Source organism: Anomaloglossus baeobatrachus, chromosome 9 (genome assembly GCF_048569485.1).
Source record: "Anomaloglossus baeobatrachus isolate aAnoBae1 chromosome 9, aAnoBae1.hap1, whole genome shotgun sequence".
NCBI classification, from domain to species: Eukaryota; Metazoa; Chordata; class Amphibia; order Anura; family Aromobatidae; genus Anomaloglossus; species Anomaloglossus baeobatrachus.
Window position 1 is genome coordinate 223365579 of NC_134361.1, and position 17913 is coordinate 223383491.

The 17913-nt window shown below is 53.7% G+C and overlaps 1 protein-coding gene across 5 annotated transcripts in view; it reads left to right on the top strand.

The window, feature by feature from the left end:
• Positions 1-17913, top strand: part of EHMT1 (euchromatic histone lysine methyltransferase 1) — a 166973-nt gene that overhangs the window by 119225 nt on the left and 29835 nt on the right. For 4 of the 5 annotated variants that reach the window (XM_075324626.1, XM_075324625.1, XM_075324629.1 and 1 more), the window contains exons 9-16: positions 3079-3180; positions 4975-5120; positions 5419-5562; positions 5717-5946; positions 6398-6568; positions 6668-6774; positions 10386-10492; positions 12034-12156. In XM_075324626.1, coding sequence (XP_075180741.1) covers positions 3079-3180; positions 4975-5120; positions 5419-5562; positions 5717-5946; positions 6398-6568; positions 6668-6774; positions 10386-10492; positions 12034-12156 — 1130 coding nt within the window. The remainder of the gene's footprint in view (positions 1-3078; positions 3181-4974; positions 5121-5418; positions 5563-5716; positions 5947-6397; positions 6569-6667; positions 6775-10385; positions 10493-12033; positions 12157-17913) is intronic. The other variant, XM_075324627.1, reaches the window with a different exon arrangement.

Sequence of the window (17913 nt, forward strand, 5' to 3'; positions counted from 1 at the left end):
GACAACTGTCAGATTGGCCGCTGGGCTCGGCCTGGCACCGCCCCGCCACGGATTGGCCGCTCGCCCTGGCCTGGCCCCGCCCCCCGCATGGATTGGCCGCTCGCCCCGGCCTGGCCCCACCCCCCGCATGGATTGGCCGCTCGGCCCTCCGCACGCATCGGCCGCTCCAGCGTACACTGGCTCCCGGTAGACATGTGCAGAGAGCCGGCATACACTGACGCCTCACCCGCTCGGCCCCGCCCCCGGAACACATTGGCACGCTCTGCCCCGCCCCCGGCGGACATAACTTTGCGATGCTGGCATCGTGACGGAGCCGGTATACACTGGTAACCATAATACACATTGGGTAACTATAGGAAGCGCTTCCCTTAGTTACCTGATGTGTATCATGGTTACCAGCGTACACCGGCTCCCGGTACACATGTGCAGGGAGCCGGCATACGCTGACGCCTCGCCCGCTCGGCCCCGCCCCCGGCACACATTGGCTCGCTCGGCCCCGCCCCTGGCACACGTTAGCCTGCTCTGCCCCACCCCGGCACACGTTGGACACCTATACACCTCCCCCCCAGAACTTTACTTCGCATTATACTCCTCTTTCCCCAGGACTACTCCTCCTATTATAGTCCTCCTATTATACTCCTCTCTGAGTATAATAGGAGGACTATTATAGCATGGGGGATGGGGCACGATGGGGGATGTGCAGCATGGGGGGTGTGCAGCATGGGAGATGGAGCACGATGGGGGGGTGCATCATGGGAGAAGGAGCACGATGGGGGGTGCGCAGCATGGGGGATGGAGCACGATGGGGGGGTGCGCAGCATGGAGGATGGAGCACGATGGGGGGTGCACAGCATGGGGATGGAGCACGATGGGGGATGCGCAGCATGGGGGATGGAGCACGATGGGGATGCGCAGCATGGGGGATGGAGCACGATGGGGATGCGCAGCATGGGGGATGGAGCACCATGGGGGGTGCGCAGCATGGGGGATGGAGCACTGTGAGGCAAATCCCGGGATATGAAGATGAATTATGACTCCAGTCATAATCCCTCATCACTCCCGGGCAGTGCCCCCTCCCTTCTTGTTCTCAGTGTTCCACTTACACCTCCATGGCCATGTCCTGTGATATGGAGATGAGGTGGTGTGGGAACAATGGACACAGGATGACTCCCTGCCGTCACCCTGTAGTAGGAGCTGCTAGCTAGTTAGCAAGGCTATGGAAATAGCCAGACAGAACGACTCCAGTAAAAAATGGTTCATATCTCGCAAGCCATATTTCCGATAAATATGGCAACCATAAAAATGGTGTCTCCGCATGCGGACGATGCCGGCACACCCTTTTTATGGGAGCAGGACATTGGGAAATGCCCCAGGCGTGATATCAGCCAATGTGGAACTAGTAGGCAAGTCATGAAACCTCTCATTCTGTAGCTAAATTCATAACTGTCACAATGAGAGCATTGGCGTCCGCCTACGACGCTCCCAGGCAAAGTTATGGCCCATATTCCATGTTGGGATATTGTCCATAACTCAAGCCAGGGGTGGAGCAGTGCTCCCTCTGAGGTCACTAAGGTAGGAGGGGACCTGGATTTGTCCAGGTTGATAACCCTACTTCGGCCATTTTCCAGTGTTCTTTTCGCTGGGGGCACGTGTAGGAAACATCTGTGGGAAGGATCCTAGAAACCTGGGTACAGCGCCCCCCTGTGGCCAGACGCAACAAGGTAACTGCTGGAACTGTGTATGCCTGTTTGTAACCCATGCTTTATCTGTAACTGTACTCTGACATATGTATATTCTGTAGATTCCCTATTGTATATATTGTAGTTCTAGTGTGCTTTAGGCTGATTAAATTATATAATTAATCTTGGGCTGTTCTGTTATCTCGATCTTGAATCCCACGTCTGTGTGTTCGGCTAATAGTTACCGTAAATCGGTTGGTGGCAGCGAATTGTGCCAAGGATTATTGTGGGGAGGCCAGTGAGATTCGGGGAGATTTTATATATTCCGCCCGCGGAGGTCGGGGGAATATATACCTTACTCTCACCGGGGACCCTTCAATAATCGGCATAAGTAGTATAGCGGCCTCCTTGCTTATGGTCGGGCAATTCCATAATTGGCCTGACTATAAGAGGGGCGCTAGAGAGCGCGTCACGTGCTCTGTCTGTCGGTCGGGAGGTATAAAGGAGGGGTGACCCCCACTTGTTACCCCCCGATTGTGACGTACTGGTAGCCAGCGCGGGGGATTTCTGAGTGACCCCCCCCCGGTGGTTTGTGACAAGCACGATGGGGGATGTGCAGCATGGGGGATGGAGCACGATGGGGATGCGCAGCATGGGGGATGGAGCACGATGGGGATGCGCAGCATGGGGGATGGAGCACCATGGGGGGTGCGCAGCATGGGGGATGGAGCACCATATGGGGTGCACACCTCCCCCCAAAACACACACACACCGCCACACGCGCACCGCACAACACACTACACACACACACTGGGAACCACAAACAATGCCCTACACAGACACCCACACACAGACAACGCCGCACACACACAACACACGAACACCACGGCATACACAAATATACGCGCACACACCGCGCAACACACACACATTGCACAAAACATACCTCCCCCATAACACACACACGCACCCCACAGCCACACCCACACAAACCACGCAACACACACAGCACCACACACACACACAATGCTGCAGACACACAGCGCTCCACAAACACAACACACACAACGCAACACACAAACAACCCCCCCCCACCCACCCACCCAGACAACACCCAGAACATTTACAGCCCCTACACAAACACTGGTAACTACACACAACAACATCTATATATATATATAACAAAAATCATACATGAACTACACAATACGTAAATTCTAGAATGCCCGATGCGTAGAATCCGGCCACCTTCTAGTATATATATATTTGCTTTTAACTATTCGTTCCATTCAAACCACAATTGCCGCAGATGACCGCACAAGGTGACAGGTCCTCAGGCTGCAAACGTCACAGATCGACTCTCGCACTTTACAGTGAACATCATTTTTCTGTTTTTCAGGGGGTGAACGCAACGTTCAGGACATCAGCGCAGAGTACACAGAAGTGTCGCTCGACTCTCTGGACCTGCGAGTGAAGGAGATCTTGTCTCCCCAGTCTAAAGGTGAGCGCTCAGAGCATCGGATGGGCGGACGATCAGCTGCGGGATCCCGTGATTGTGGTTCCTTGGCAGCCTAAATAAAGCCACAATATGTCACTGCCCTTTAATGGGTGGTGCTGGGCCTGTTTAAAGGGTTCTTCCTATCTGGGCAGGTTACCGCATCATACCCTGACGGACGGGGGGTTCCCTCATATCCTGACGGACGGGGGGGGTCCCTCATATCCTGACGGACGGGGGGGGGGTCCCGCCTATCCTTATGAATCCTGCTCATCCTTTATATGCCAGTTTCATCATATTTGTTATCGGGGGGTTGGATGGGGTCTGCAAAATAGCCTAATATTTGAGCGTCTCCGCAGGGGCTCCAAGGCTTCCGGCAGACGCTCATCATTATGCCATTATGTTCCCGTCCTTTGTGCTCTTCGTGGCAGTCTCCTGTGATGCCCCCTGGTGGCCGACACTAACGTAGAGAATAAATCAGCATAATTGGCCGAATGATTTCTTCCTGTCACGGTGCACCGCGGTTTGTGCCGCACTTCTCCTGGGAGCCCCTTCTCCTCTCCTCCTTTATAATTTGGCCCCCGCACGCTCTCCCGGGGACCCTCAGTCTGGAGTGTGGATTGTATCTACATCACCTGTCACCGGCCGTCAGCACCAGACATGAGACGGCCCCAATTTTCTCTGAAAAATAATCCAATTTTTTTTTTTGTAATATTAGATTTTTAAACAACGTCTCCCCCATCTTCATACATCAGAGCACTGGGGGTCTTATGGTTTTGGAGCATTGGGAACATACAGACCAGATTATCAGTTTGCCATATATCAGCCGCCATCTTTAATTGATAGACACCCCCTCACTCCCACCCAGGAGACAACTCCTAATTATAATTTGGGGGGGTCGTCTTCAAGAGGTTTCTCTGTACTGGGAAGATACGGCCCAATATCACGTCCGACAGCACACACTGCCTCCGTCTACATCATTACAGTCAGCGGCCCCCGTTCTTCAGGACTTCACATGTAAGACATGAGGGTAAAATGCAATGTGAACACAGCCTTATGGAGCGCTATTGTTTATATGGACTGACTTAAAGGGGTTGGTAAATCACAATAAACCCTTTAAGAGCACGGCCGCAAGGGTGATCAGCTGGTGGTCCTTCCGACAAAACAGTCTGGTGGTGCTCCCTCCGGCAAAACGGTCTGACGCTGGCCCTTCCAGCAAAACGGTCTTACGCTGGCCCTTCCGACAGAACGGTCTGGCGCTGGCCCTTCCGACAGAACGGTCTGGCGCTGGCCCTTCCGACAGAACGGTCTGGCGCTGGCCCTTCCGACAGAACGGTCTGGCGCTGGCCCTTCCGACAAAACGGTCTGGCGCCGGCCCTTCCGACAGAACGGTCTGGCGCCGGCCCTTCCGACAGAACGGTCTGGCGCCGGCCCTTCCGACAGAACGGTCTGGCGCCGGCCCTTCCGACAGAACGGTCTGGCGCCGGCCCTTCCGACAGAACGGTCTGGCGCCGGCCCTTCCGACAGAACGGTCTGGCGCCGGCCCTTCTGACAGAACGGTCTGGTTTTATTGTTACAACCTGTGACTAACCAGTCGTTTTCATAAAACTACACCCCCCTTCCATGACTCCCATTCATTTCAATGGACACTTGTATTATTCAGTGACATTTTGAGATCGTACACAGCAGTTCTCCATTTCGGCTTATAGCGGAGCCCCCCCCAATATGGCGTATAAAAACTGACCGGTGAACACAAGATGAAGAACATCCAATCGGAACGTTGCGTTTCATTTCTGTCAGGTCTTTCCAATGGATCCGATCCTATGGAGGTTGACGGCCTTCAAGGGATCCCTCTTTGTAGCTGCCGAATGGAAACTCCCAAAGAGGACGAGGTGACGGCTACGGCCGGAGATCGCTGCATGGCCGTCGAGAGCACGGACCAAGAGGTTAGAAATGAATGAGTTTGTTTTTTTTGGGGAGGGGGGATGAGAAACCGCGAAATGCTCAAATATTATCTCTTGGGAATCCGCTTTGATCTTGGCGTTGTCCGTGGTGGTCATGGATCATCCTCCGTGACCGCGGGCGTCAGGGGTCTGAGTATATCTCGCCACCATCAGGATGGCCTGCAGCTCTCCCAATCGGAGGGTATACGGCCGTCGGGTGCGGGATCTGCCGTCTCGTGGGTAAATCCCGCCGTGGCCCCTACGAAGCCGCTGACTTTCCTGTTTCTGTTCTTCCTCGCAGCTGAGCCGCTGCACAACCGAGGTTATCAAGTATGAGCTGATGAGACCGTCCAATAAAGTGCAACATCTGGTCTTGTGCGAGGACCACCGGGGCAAGATGGTGAAGCACCAGTGTTGTCCAGGGTGTGGATACTTCTGCACAGCTGTAAGTTCATGAGACTCGCTCATGTCTACTAGTCTGGAGGACCTCTCTGGCAGAATGCGGGGTTCTAGTAAAGATGATCCATCGCTGTTCTCTTTACAGACCCAGCAGGAGATATTTATTGTACAATTATAATTGGATGTTGAAATCTTTTCAGGGCACGTACATGGAATGCCAACCGGAAACCAGCATCTCCCACAGATTTCATAAGCTTTGCGCCACTCAAGTCAACAATGCCAGCTACTGTCCACACTGCGGGGAGGAGGTGTCCAAGGCGAAAGAGGTCACCATCGCGAAAGCCGATACCACCTCTGCTGTGTGCGCCGCCGCAGATCCTCCCATCGAGGACATCCCGACCGAGGGTCAAGCAGACACTACTACCGAGAGGTAATTCCTGTCACCAGACTCCCCGCAGGGTCCCTACGAGTGTGGGAAAAGGGGGCAGTGGTTATGGGACACTAGAGGGGATTTTTTTGGTTTGATATGCACCTGCTCCCCGTGCGCTCGGGGCCGCGCCTGCTCCCCGTGCGCTCGGGGCCGCGCCTGCTCCCCGTGCGCTCGGGGCCGCGCCTGCTCCCCGTGCGCTCGGGGCCGCGCCTGCTCCCCGTGCGCTCGGGGCCGCGCCTGCTCCCCGTGCGCTCGGGGCCGCGCCTGCTCCCCCGTGCGCTCGGGGCCGCGCCTGCTTCTTGTGAGAGCCAAACCCAGAGATGTTCCCGTTGCAGGAGCTGTGACATACTGTTCATCACACGTCCCGGGGTCTGTGCGCCCCCCGCAGTATTGTGTTGCTGATTAGTCAGCGACCGTCCCTGATGTGTTGTCTCCTTGTGTTTCTCAATAGCGATTTCACAGCCCAGAAAGCAGCAGACGATTCTACGCCAGACGCTCCGGCCGCTCCTCCCCCGTCCTGCGAGGCCTCCGAAGCTCCCGGCGCAGGGAAATCTCCCGTCTTGTCTCAGGGACCTGTGAAGGAGACTCTGGAGAGCGCGCTGCTCGCACTCGACTCCGAAAAGTGAGTGGAGATTGTTTGCTTTGTTTCATTGTATTGATACATTTCTGCATCATTCTCATTACAATCCATATAATCAATATTTCTCTTGACTTGTCATAGAGACAATGTCTCCTCTATTTCTAGGCCCAAGAAGCTGCGCTTCCATCCCAAGCAGCTGTACTTCTCCGCGAGGCAAGGAGAGCTGCAGAAAGTGCTGATGATGCTGGGTGAGTGCGTACCCCCCGAGAGTCACCGGACGGACCGCACCCCCTGCCCGTGTCTGGTGTTACAGGTCACCCCCCGAGAGTCACCGGACGGACCGCACCCCCTGCCCGTGTCTGGTGTTACAGGTCACCCCCCGAGAGTCACCGGACGGACCGCACCCCCTGCCCGTGTCTGGGGTTACAGGTCACCCCCCGAGAGTCACTGGACGGACCGCACCCCCTGCCCGTGTCTGGGGTTACAGGTCACCCCCCGAGAGTGACCGGATGGACCGCACCCCCTGCCCGTGTCTGGGGTTACAGGTCACCCCCTGAGAGTGACCGGACGGACCGCACCCCCTGCCCGTGTCTGGGGTTACAGGTCACCCCCCCCGAGAGTCACCGGACGGACCGCACCCCCTGCCCTTGTCTGGTGTTACAGGTCACCCCCCGAGAGTGACCGGACGGACCGCACCCCCTGCCCATGTCTGGTGTTACAGGTCACCCCCCGAGAGTGACCGGACGGACTGCACCCCCTGCCCGTGTCTGGGGTTACAGGTCACCCCCCGAGAGTCACAGGACAGACCGCACCCCCTGCCCGTGTCTGGGGTTACTGGTCACCCCCCCGAGAATCACCGGACGGAACGCACCCCCTGCCCGTGTCTGGGGTTACAGGTCACCCCCCGAGAGTCACCGAACGGACCGCACCCCCTGCCCGTGTCTGGGGTTACAGGGAACCCCCCGAGAGTCACCGGACGGACCACACCCCCTGCCCATGTCTGGTGTTACAGGTCACCCCCCGAGAGTGACCGGACGGACCGCACCCCCTGCCCATGTCTGGGGTTACAGGTCACCCCCCCGAGAGTCACCGGACGGACCGCACCCCCTGCCCGTGTCTGGTGTTACAGGTCACCCCCCGAGAGTCACCGGACGGACCGCACCCCCTGCCCGTGTCTGGTGTTACAGGTCACCCCCCGAGAGTCACTGGACGGACCGCACCCCCTGCCCGTGTCTGGGGTTACAGGTCACCCCCCGAGAGTCACCGGACGGACCGCACCCCCTGCCCGTGTCTGGTGTTACAGGTCACCCACCGAGAGTCACCGGACGGACCGCACCCCCTGCCCGTGTCTGGGGTTACAGGTCACCCCCCGAGAGTTACCGGACGGACCGCACCCCCTGCCCGTGTCTGGTGTTACAGGTCACCCCGCAGTACTCCAAACGGACCACACCCCCTGCCCGTGTCTGGTGTTACAGGTCACCCCCCGAGAGTCACTGGACGGACCACACCCCCTGCCTGTGTCTGGGGTTACAGGTCACCCCCCCGAAAGTCACCGGACGGACCGCACCCCCTGCCCGTTTCTGGGGTTACAGGTCACCCCCCCGAGAGTCACCGGACGGACCGCACCCCCTACCCGTGTCTGGGGTTACAGGTCACCCCCCGAGAGTTACCGGACGGACCGCACCCCCTGCCCGTGTCTGGTGTTACAGGTCACCCCGCAGTACTCCAAACGGACCACACCCCCTGCCCGTGTCTGGTGTTACAGGTCACCCCCCGAGAGTCACCGGACGGACCGCACCCCCTGCCCGTGTCTGGTGTTACAGGTCACCCCCCGAGAGTCACTGGACGGACCACACCCCCTGCCTGTGTCTGGTGTTACAGGTCACCCCCCGAGAGTCACTGGACGGACCACACCCCCTGCCTGTGTCTGGGGTTACAGGTCACCCCCCCCGAAAGTCACCGGACGGACCGCACCTCCTGCCCGTTTCTGGGGTTACAGGTCACCCCCCCGAGAGTCACCGGACGGACCGCACCCCCTGCCCGTGTCTGGGGTTACAGGTCACCCCCCGAGAGTTACCGGACGGACCGCACCCCCTGCCCGTGTCTGGTGTTACAGGTCACCCCGCAGTACTCCAAACGGACCACACCCCCTGCCCGTGTCTGGGGTTACAGGTCACCGGACGGACCGCACCCCCTGCCCGTGTCTGGGGTTACAGGTCACCCCCCCGAAAGTCACCGGACGGACCGCACCCCCTGCCCGTGTCTGGTGTTACAGGTCACCCCCCGAGAGTCACCGGACGGACCGCACCCCCTGCCCGTGTCTGGGGTTACAGGTCACCCCCCGAGAGTCACCGGACGGACCGCACCCCCTGCCCGTGTCTGGTGTTACAGGTCACCCCCCGAGAGTCACCGGACGGACCGCACCCCCTGCCCGTGTCTGGGGTTACAGGTCGCCCCCCGAGAGTCACCGGACGGACCGCACCCCCTGCCCGTGTCTGGTGTTACAGGTCACCCCGCAGTACTCCAGACGGGCCACACCCCCTGCCCTTGTCTGGGGTTACAGGTCACCCCCCGAGAGTCACTGGACGGACCGCACCCCCTGCCCGTGTCTGGGGTTACAGGTCACCACCCGAGAGTCACTGGACGGACCGCACCCCCTGCCCGTGTCTGGGGTTACAGGTCACCACCCGAGAGTCACTGGACGGACCGCACCCCCTGCCCGTGTCTGGTGTACAGGTCACCCCCCCCCCAAGAGTCACCGAACGGACCGCACCCTCTGCCCGTGTCTGGTGTTACAGGTCACCCCGCAGCACACCGGATGCCCGGCACCCCCTGTCCACAGCTCATGTCTGGTGTTACAGGCGCAGTGCCAAACACCGCACATTGGCAAGGGTGTCACGGTTCCAAGCCCTTTTTCCAAATCCTGGACTATTCCTTTTAACCCTTTACTGGAATCTGCTGCTTTTAGACATTAGATTGTCAGCAAATTAATTTAAAGGGGTTGTCCACGAATGAATCCTAATGGATTTCACCAGAGCTGGACAATCCCTTTAAGATGTAAGGTAAGAGTGCTCTTCCGGCGGCGTGTGCGCCTCTTGTGCTGGCAGATTGGCAGGAGACGGTGATGCTCGGGCGAGGATCCTTGAAGGGTTTGTTTCTCTGCCAGCCTCCAGGATAAGTTCTGAGTCCCCGGAGCCGCGCACACACACACACCACGTGGGCTGCTGCCGATTCTAGGCCGGCGAGTGCTCGGGATGTGCTGACGCCGCAGATTCCCGGCCGCTAATGAGGTCTCTGTAGCTGCAGATCCAAATTAAAAAGAGAATTTGAGATGTGCCGGAGAATTCACTTCTGAGCACCCCCTGGGGAACAGGCGCCTTCATCTGCGCCCTCCTATTCCTGCCACTGATTTGTGACCGGGCTTAACTTCTCCCAATTTGTGTGCATTAACCCGACATGCAAGAAAGACAGGTCAGAGCTCTGGAAGAAAGGCACCGAAAACTAGGAGATGCCGAGCAATGAATGCCGGACCTACACCCCTATTTATTAATAAAACTCCTGCTGCCATTAGCCACCACCAGGGGGAGCTCACTGCATAGGAGTTTATAAGCTCTTTTGCTCCCTCTGGTGGTGACAGGCGGCCTGCATATCATCATTGAACTCAATGCAGAGGATTTGGAGCTTTGTATCAGAAAAATGCATCCCTAGATCTATTAATCTGCAGAATTGTATACCTAAAACAATAAGAGGAGCATTTTTGTGTATTTTATATTTTTTTGGGCACATTTTAGAAAATGTATAATTGGGAGGTGAAGGTTGTTCTGGTTGAATATCTGCTCATATGTTGTCTTTTTTGAAGTGGATGGGATCGATCCCAATTTCAAGATGGAGCAGCAGGGTAGGAGGACCCCTTTACACGCAGCAGCAGAGATGGGGCACACGGATATCTGCCACATGCTCGTTCAGGTGAGCGACTGGCCAACGTCGTTATTTTGATTGTTATTCCGGAATATACATTATTAAATCTAAGTAGGTGCAAATTTCTCTCTAGATGGAATAACTCCATTTTTCTAAATCTCTTACATGGAGTTAAAATTCCTTTAGTCACCACTAGGGGGAGCTCTCTGCACATGGTTTATACACGGACCACTCTGTTCTATGAGCTCCCTCTAGACGCAACTGCAGGTAGCAAAAACCATATATAATAATATATATGATAAAAAAATAAAATATATCTATATAATAAAAAAATATATCAAAATATATTATAGAAATAAAAAAATATAAATAATATGTATATTTATATGTACACTTTATCATTTTATATAATTTATTTTTATTATATACATTTTAATATAAATATATGTTTTATTATATATAGTATAATATATAGAATAAAAAATATATTAAATTAATATATATTTTATATAATATATATATAGATATATACAATGTATATTTATGTGTACACTATCATTATAGTATATATATACACACACATCTATATATAATAAAAATATATTAAATTAAAATATTATATAAAAAATGTATATTTATATGTACACTTTATCATTTTATATAAATTATTTTTATTATAAATAGATATTTTAATATAAATATATGTTTTATTTTTTATATATATAATAAAAATATATTAAATTAATAAATATATTTATATATATAAAATGTATATTTATATGTACAATTTATTTTTATCATAGAGACATATTTTAATTAGAATATATATATATATATATATATATGTATATGTAATTTTATTTATTTTTTTAAAGGTTCTAGACACTCTGAGGGTCTTTAGTTTACATACATATATTCTTGGCTAACAATCATTTAGCGGTTGGGTTTCATTAAGAATGTTTTTGCCTTTTCTCGCCTCGGTGTTGCAGGTATTTTCCTGAGAATCCTTGAGCTTCCTTGTTTATCTCTCACATTTTCCTTCTTCTGAGCCCCTTTTAGCTGATTTATGGTCACAAAGTTGAGCCCAAATCTCATGAGGTCATAAATCAGATGAGAAGAAGGAGAATGAGCGGTGTAATGTCTCCCGTCAGTAGGAGCTCACTGAAGGATTCCCAGTTGGCTGCACAATGAGGTAACAGAAGGGAAACTGAGCAAGATTTTTAATTAAACCCAATGGTTAAAATGATTTTTTTTTTTTTACTAAAAATAAATGCATTTTATGTAAAAAAAAAAACAAACTAATCACTCCAAATTGTACAAACTTTTTTTTTAAATTCATTATGTAACAGCAAATATGGAAACATTCCAGTCTGAAAAATGACATATAACATTTTACAACCGCTATAAGCCAAGTTACCCTCAATCTGACGTGTACAAACTTTTTAATTCATGGGCAAAAACTGTAGTTTAGATGAAAAAATATGAATGGGAACAAAATCGGGAAGCAGCGTATAAGTCGGGGGCTGTGTGGTTTTGGGGAACCTTCACTTGGGTCCAGTGGGTCATTTTATTTTATTAACGCTCTTCAGGCTGGAGCAAACTTGGATAATTGCTCCGAGGATCAGCGGACTCCATTGATGGACGCGGCCGACAACAATCACCTGGACACTGTGAAGTATCTGGTAAAGGCCGGAGCCTTGTTGGAACCCAAGGTAAAGACCTGTTTATCAGGGGTTTCTCCCTGCCCTATATATTTTATTTTATTTTGTAGCAGTCGGAGTACCTTCTGGCCACCACTAGGGGGAGCTCACTACTTATAAGCACCTTTGGTGGCAGCAGGCAGTCGCACCTTATCTTTAGCTCCCTCTGGTGGCAGCAGGCAGTCGCACCTTATTTTCTTCAGCGCTCTATTGGGAGACCCAGACGATTGGGGTATAGCTACTGCCCTCCGGAGGCCACACAAAGCACTACACTAAAAAGTGCAAGGCCCCTCCCCTTCTGGCTATACCCCCCCGTGGTGTCACGGGTTCTCCAGTTTTCAAGCTTTGTGCGAAGGAGGTCAGACATCCACGCATAGCTCCACAGATTTTAGTCAGCAGTAGCTGCTGACTATTTCGGATGGAAGAAAAGAGGGCCCATATAGGGCCCCCAGCATGCTCCCTTCTCACCCGTTGATGGTGTTGTAAGGTTGAGGTACCTATTGCTGGTACGGCGGCTGGAGCCCACATGCTGTTTTCCTTCCCCATCCCCCTGAGGGGCTCTGGGTGAAGTGGGATCCTGCCGGCCTCAAACCTCTGACGCCGGGCTCCATCCACAGACCCATTTGAACCTGCTGGATACGGAGCTGGAGTACCGTTCAGGGACATGGCCCTGCACCATTAACAGGTACTCTGTGTCCCCGTACACACAGGCACAGCACACTCCAGACTTGCTGGGTGTGCTAGTGCGCCGGGGACAGTAATGGGTTACAGTCACTGCAGCCTTGCTGAGTGACTTTGTGTTTTGGGAACTACCGCGCCGGACGCTCCGGGAGCGGCGGCGCGGCTGGGACTTGTAGTTCGCCGGGGACTGGGCGCCGACCGCGCTTTTACGGCGGCGGCGCTTATAAATCCAGTCCCCGGCTTCTGCGGCCTAGTGCCGCTTCGTTCCCGCCCCCTCCCTGTCACTCAGGGAAGGGGACAGGCGCTGAGCAATCAGCAGCGCCGAGGGCTGGAGCCTTATTTACATGCTCCAGCCCTCTCACTGCACACTGTCGGACGCCGGATTCCCGCTCTGCCTTGGGGGCACGCCCACGGCCCGCCCCTCCTCACACGAGCTGGGGAAGAAGCCGGCAGCCATTACTGCAGTCCGAGCTCGGACTTTCAGCAACCAGGCAGGACGGTGGCGATCATACACCCGCTTATAGGCGGGCGGTAAGCGGCACACATAGTGCTGACCACATATAACTGCAGTGTGTACATGTGTTGTTTTTAACTGCATAGGTCGCTATATGCCCGCTGGGGGAGCGACACATCAGCAGCAGGAAAGCAGGTGTGCTAAGGCACAGGCTTTCTAGGCTGCTTGTATTGCACGACTGAGGTGTTCATTTGTGTTTATGCTTATGTGCTATACATTGCACTGTACAGTCGCTAATCTTAGCTATATTCTCCTGGAATGGCTAGACTACAGCAGCAGAAAACCAAGGGTGCTGGGGCACAGGTTTTTTTCTATGCTGCTTGTATTGCATGGGCTGCAGTGTGCATTTGTACTTGTGCTTGTATGCTATACATTGCACTGTATGGTCACTCTTCTGGGCTATATTCCCCTAGATGACTAGTATACAGCAGCAGAAGAGCTGGGGTGCCAGGGCACAGGCTTCTATGCTGCTTGTATTGCATGTGCTGCAGTGTTCTTTTGTACTTGTGCTTGTATGCTATACATTGCACTGTAGGGTCACTCTTGGCTATATTCCCCTAGATGACTAGTATACAGCAGCAGAAGAGCAGGGGTGCCAGGGCACAGGCTTCTATGCTGCTTGTATTGCTTGTGCTGCAGTGGTCATTTGTACTTTATGCCTGTATGCTATACATTGCACTGTACGGTCACCAATCTTGGCTATATACTTCTAGATAGCTAGTCGGCAGCGGCAAAAAAGCAACACAGATTTTCAGTGCTGTTTTTACTACATGGGATGCTGTTCATGACACCGTCCCATTGTGTGCATGCTCCCCTGTAGCACGTCGTCTGCGGGGGTCTCTAGCACTTCGTCTGCCGGGGTCTCTACTAGTTGTGGCCAAAGAAACCACCTGTCAACCCTGTCCATGGACAGGGACGGAGTAGTCATAATATAGAGACTTGCAGTCCAGACAGGCCATGGGCAATCTACTTGACCAAAAGGCAGCTCTTCAGGGCTTTGATACTGACATCGCTATCGATCCGGATACACCGGGTGGTAACGCCATACGGAATGTCCTATACCGTCCATCAATGGAAGGTTGGATCTTTCTCCCTCAGCTCCCCCAGTGGAGATAGGAGACGAACAGGAGAAGTCCCTTTTCAGTATCTCACACAGATATTGAGTATTTTTTCTGGCCACGCTGACTTCAGAGAAGCAGTCCAGGAACACCACGCTTACCAGATAAGCGTCTTCTCCAAACGTTTTTAGGATACACGTTATCCCTTTTCCCCTGACGTGGTCAGCGCTGGACCCAGGGTCCAAAGGTGGATTCTCCAATCTCCAGGCTTGCATCTAGAGCCATAGTTGCACTGGAGATGGGGCTTCACTTAAAGATGCCAGTCACAGACAGATGGACTCTGGTTGAAATCTGTCTAGGAAGCTATCGGCGTGTCGGTTGCTCCGGCATCCACAGCCGTATAGGCAACCTAACCTTTTCAGCTGTTCTTGCGCAGCTGGCCTTGAGCACAGGGACATCTGTACCGCAGAGGCGTCCGTAACCCCGCAATGTCTGCACTGCGACTTACCCTGTTAATACTGTCCTAAAAGTACAGTCGAGGTTTCGGTCCTTCCCAAGCTCCGGCAGGTCCCAATTGTCCTCGTGCAAAAGGGCTACAAAACCTCAGACGGGCTCAGATTCCGGCCGGGCTCAATCACGCCCAAGGAAGGCAGTCGGAGGAACCGCTACCAAGGCGGTCTCCTCAGGACTCTCAGCTCTCTCTCTCTCTCTCCGCATCCGCGGTTGATGGCAGACTCCCCCGCCTTTGGCGACATTTAGCTGCCACAGGTCACAGACCGGTGGGTGACGGACATTGTGCTCACGTGCACAGGACAGTGTTCTGTTCTCGTCCTCCGACTCCATTTCCCTGCTGCAGGCGGTGGATGCTCTAAGAGCAGAAGGAGTGGTGATCCCTGTCCCCCCTCAGGAACGAGGGCGAGGGTTTGTACTCCAATCTCTTTGTGGCTCCAAAAAAGGACGGTTCCTTCCGTCCCGTTCTGGTCCTGACACTGCTCAACGAGCATGCGAACGCCAGGCGGTTCCGGATGGGATCCCTCCGATCCGTCATTACCTCAATGTCTCGAGGAGACTTCCTTGCCTCAACAGACATCAAAGATGCCTATCTCCACGTGCCAATTGCTACGGAGCACCAACGTTTTCTACGTTTTGTGATAGGAGACGAACATCTTCAGTTCGTAGCTCTGCCATTCAGTCTGGCGACAGCCCCACGGGTGTTCACCAAGGTCATGGCAGCAGTGGTAGCAGTCTTGCACTCTCAGGGACACCCGGTGATTCCGTACTTGGACGATCTACTCGTCAAAGCACCCTCCCTCGAGGCATGCCAACGCAGCCTGAATGTTACGCGGGAGACTCTCCAGACTTTCGGGTGGATCATCAATTTGGCAAGGTCAAATCTGTCTCCGACTCAATCACTAACGTATCTCGGCATGGAGTTTCATACTCTATCAGCGATAGTGAAGCTTCCGCTGAACAAGCAGCGTTCACTGCTGACAGAGGTGCAGTCTCTCCTTCAAGGCCAGTCGCACCCCTTAAGGCGCCTCATGCACTTCCTAAGGAAGATGGTGGCAGCCATCGAGGCAGTTCTCTTTGCGCAGTTTCATCTGCGCCAACGGCAATGGGACATTCTCCGCCAATGGGACGGGCAGTCAACCTCCCTGGACAGGGAAGTCTCCCTTTCCCAGACGGACGAGGACTCTCTGCTATAGTGGCTTATTCCCACCTCATTGTCATAGCCCCCATCCTGGGCAGTGGTCACGACAGATACGAGTCTGTCAGGGTGGGGAGCAGTTTGTCTCTGCCACATGGCTCAGGGGACGTGGACTCAGCAGGAGTCCACCCCTCAGATCGATGTTCTGGAAATCGGGGCAGGGTATCTTACCCCATTAGCCTTCCAGAAGTGGCTAGAAAGAGAGCAGATCCGAATCCAGTCGGACATCTCCACAGCGGTGGCATACATCAACCACCAAGAAGGGACGCGCAGTCAGCAAGCCTTCCAGGAAGTCAGGCGAATCCTCATGTGGGTGGAGGACACAGCATCCACCATATCCGCAGTTCTCATCCCGGGCGTAGAATTCTGGGAAGCAGACTTCCTCAGTCGCCAGGGTATGGACGCGGGGGAATGGTCCCTTCACTCGGACGTGTTTCAGGAAATCTGTTGCCGCTGGGGGGTGCCGGACGTCGACCTAATGGCGTCTCGGCACACCAACAAGGTCCCGGCATTTATGGCACGATCGCGCGATCACAGAGCTCTGGCGGCAGACGCCTTAGTGCAAGATTGGTCGCAGTTCCGGCTCACATATGTGTTTCCACCTCTGGCACTCTTGCCCAGAGTACTGCGCAAAAAATCAGATCCGATTGCAGCCGCGTCATACTCGTCGCACCAGACTGGCCGAGGAGATCGTGGTACCCGGATCTGTGGCATCTCACGGTCGGCCGACCGTGGTCACTACCAGACCGACCAGACTTACTGTCCCAAGGGCCGTTTTCTCCATCGGAATTCTGCGGCCCTGAACCTGACTGTGTGGCCTTTGTGTCCTGGATCCTAGCGTCTTCAGGATTATCCCAAGGGGTCGTTGCCACCATGAGACAGGCTAGGAAGCCCACGTCTGCTAAGATCTACCACAGAACGTGGAAGATTTTCTTAATCTGGTGCTCTACTCAGGGAGTGTCTCCCTGGCCATTTGCATTGCCTACAATAGGAGTTAGAAAAGGGCTTGTCGCTCGACTCCCTCAAAGGGCAAGTCTCAGCACTATCCGTGTTTTTTTCAGAAGCGTCTAGCACGTCTTTCTAAGGTGTGCACGTTCCCGCAGGGGGTTTGTCATATCGTACCCCCGTACAAGCGGCCGTTAGATCCATGGGATCTGAACAGGGTTCTAGTTGCTCTCCAGAAGCCGCCTTTCGAGCCTCTGAAGGAAGTTCCTTTTTCTCGCCTGTCACAGAAGGTGGCGTTTCTCGTTGCGTTCACATCGCTTCGGCGAGTGTCTGAGCTGGCAGCTCTGTCATCCAAGGCTTCCTTCCTGGTGTTCCACCAGGACAAGGTAGTGCTGCGCCCCATTCCGGAGTTTCTCCCTAAGGTCGTATCCTCGTTTTCATCTTAATCAGGATATCTCCTTACCGTACTTTTGCACTCATCCGGTTCACCGGTATGAGAATGATTTACGTTTGCTAGATCTGGTGAGAGCACTCAGAATCTACATTTCCCGCACGGCGCCCATACGCCGTTCCGATGCACTTTTTTTTTTGTCCTTGTCGCTGGTACGCGCAAGAGGTTGCAGGCTTCTAAAGCCACCCTGGCTCGATGGATCACAGAACCAATTCTGGAAGCCTACCGTTCTGCAGGGCTTCCGGTTCTTTCAGGGCTGAAAGCCCATTCAACCAGAGCCGTGGGTGCGTCCTGGGCACTACGACACCAGGCTTCGGCTCAACAGGTGTGCCAGGCAGCTACCTGGTTGAGTCTGCACATTTTTCACCAAACATTCTCAGGTGCATACCTATGCTTCGGCGGATGCCAGCTT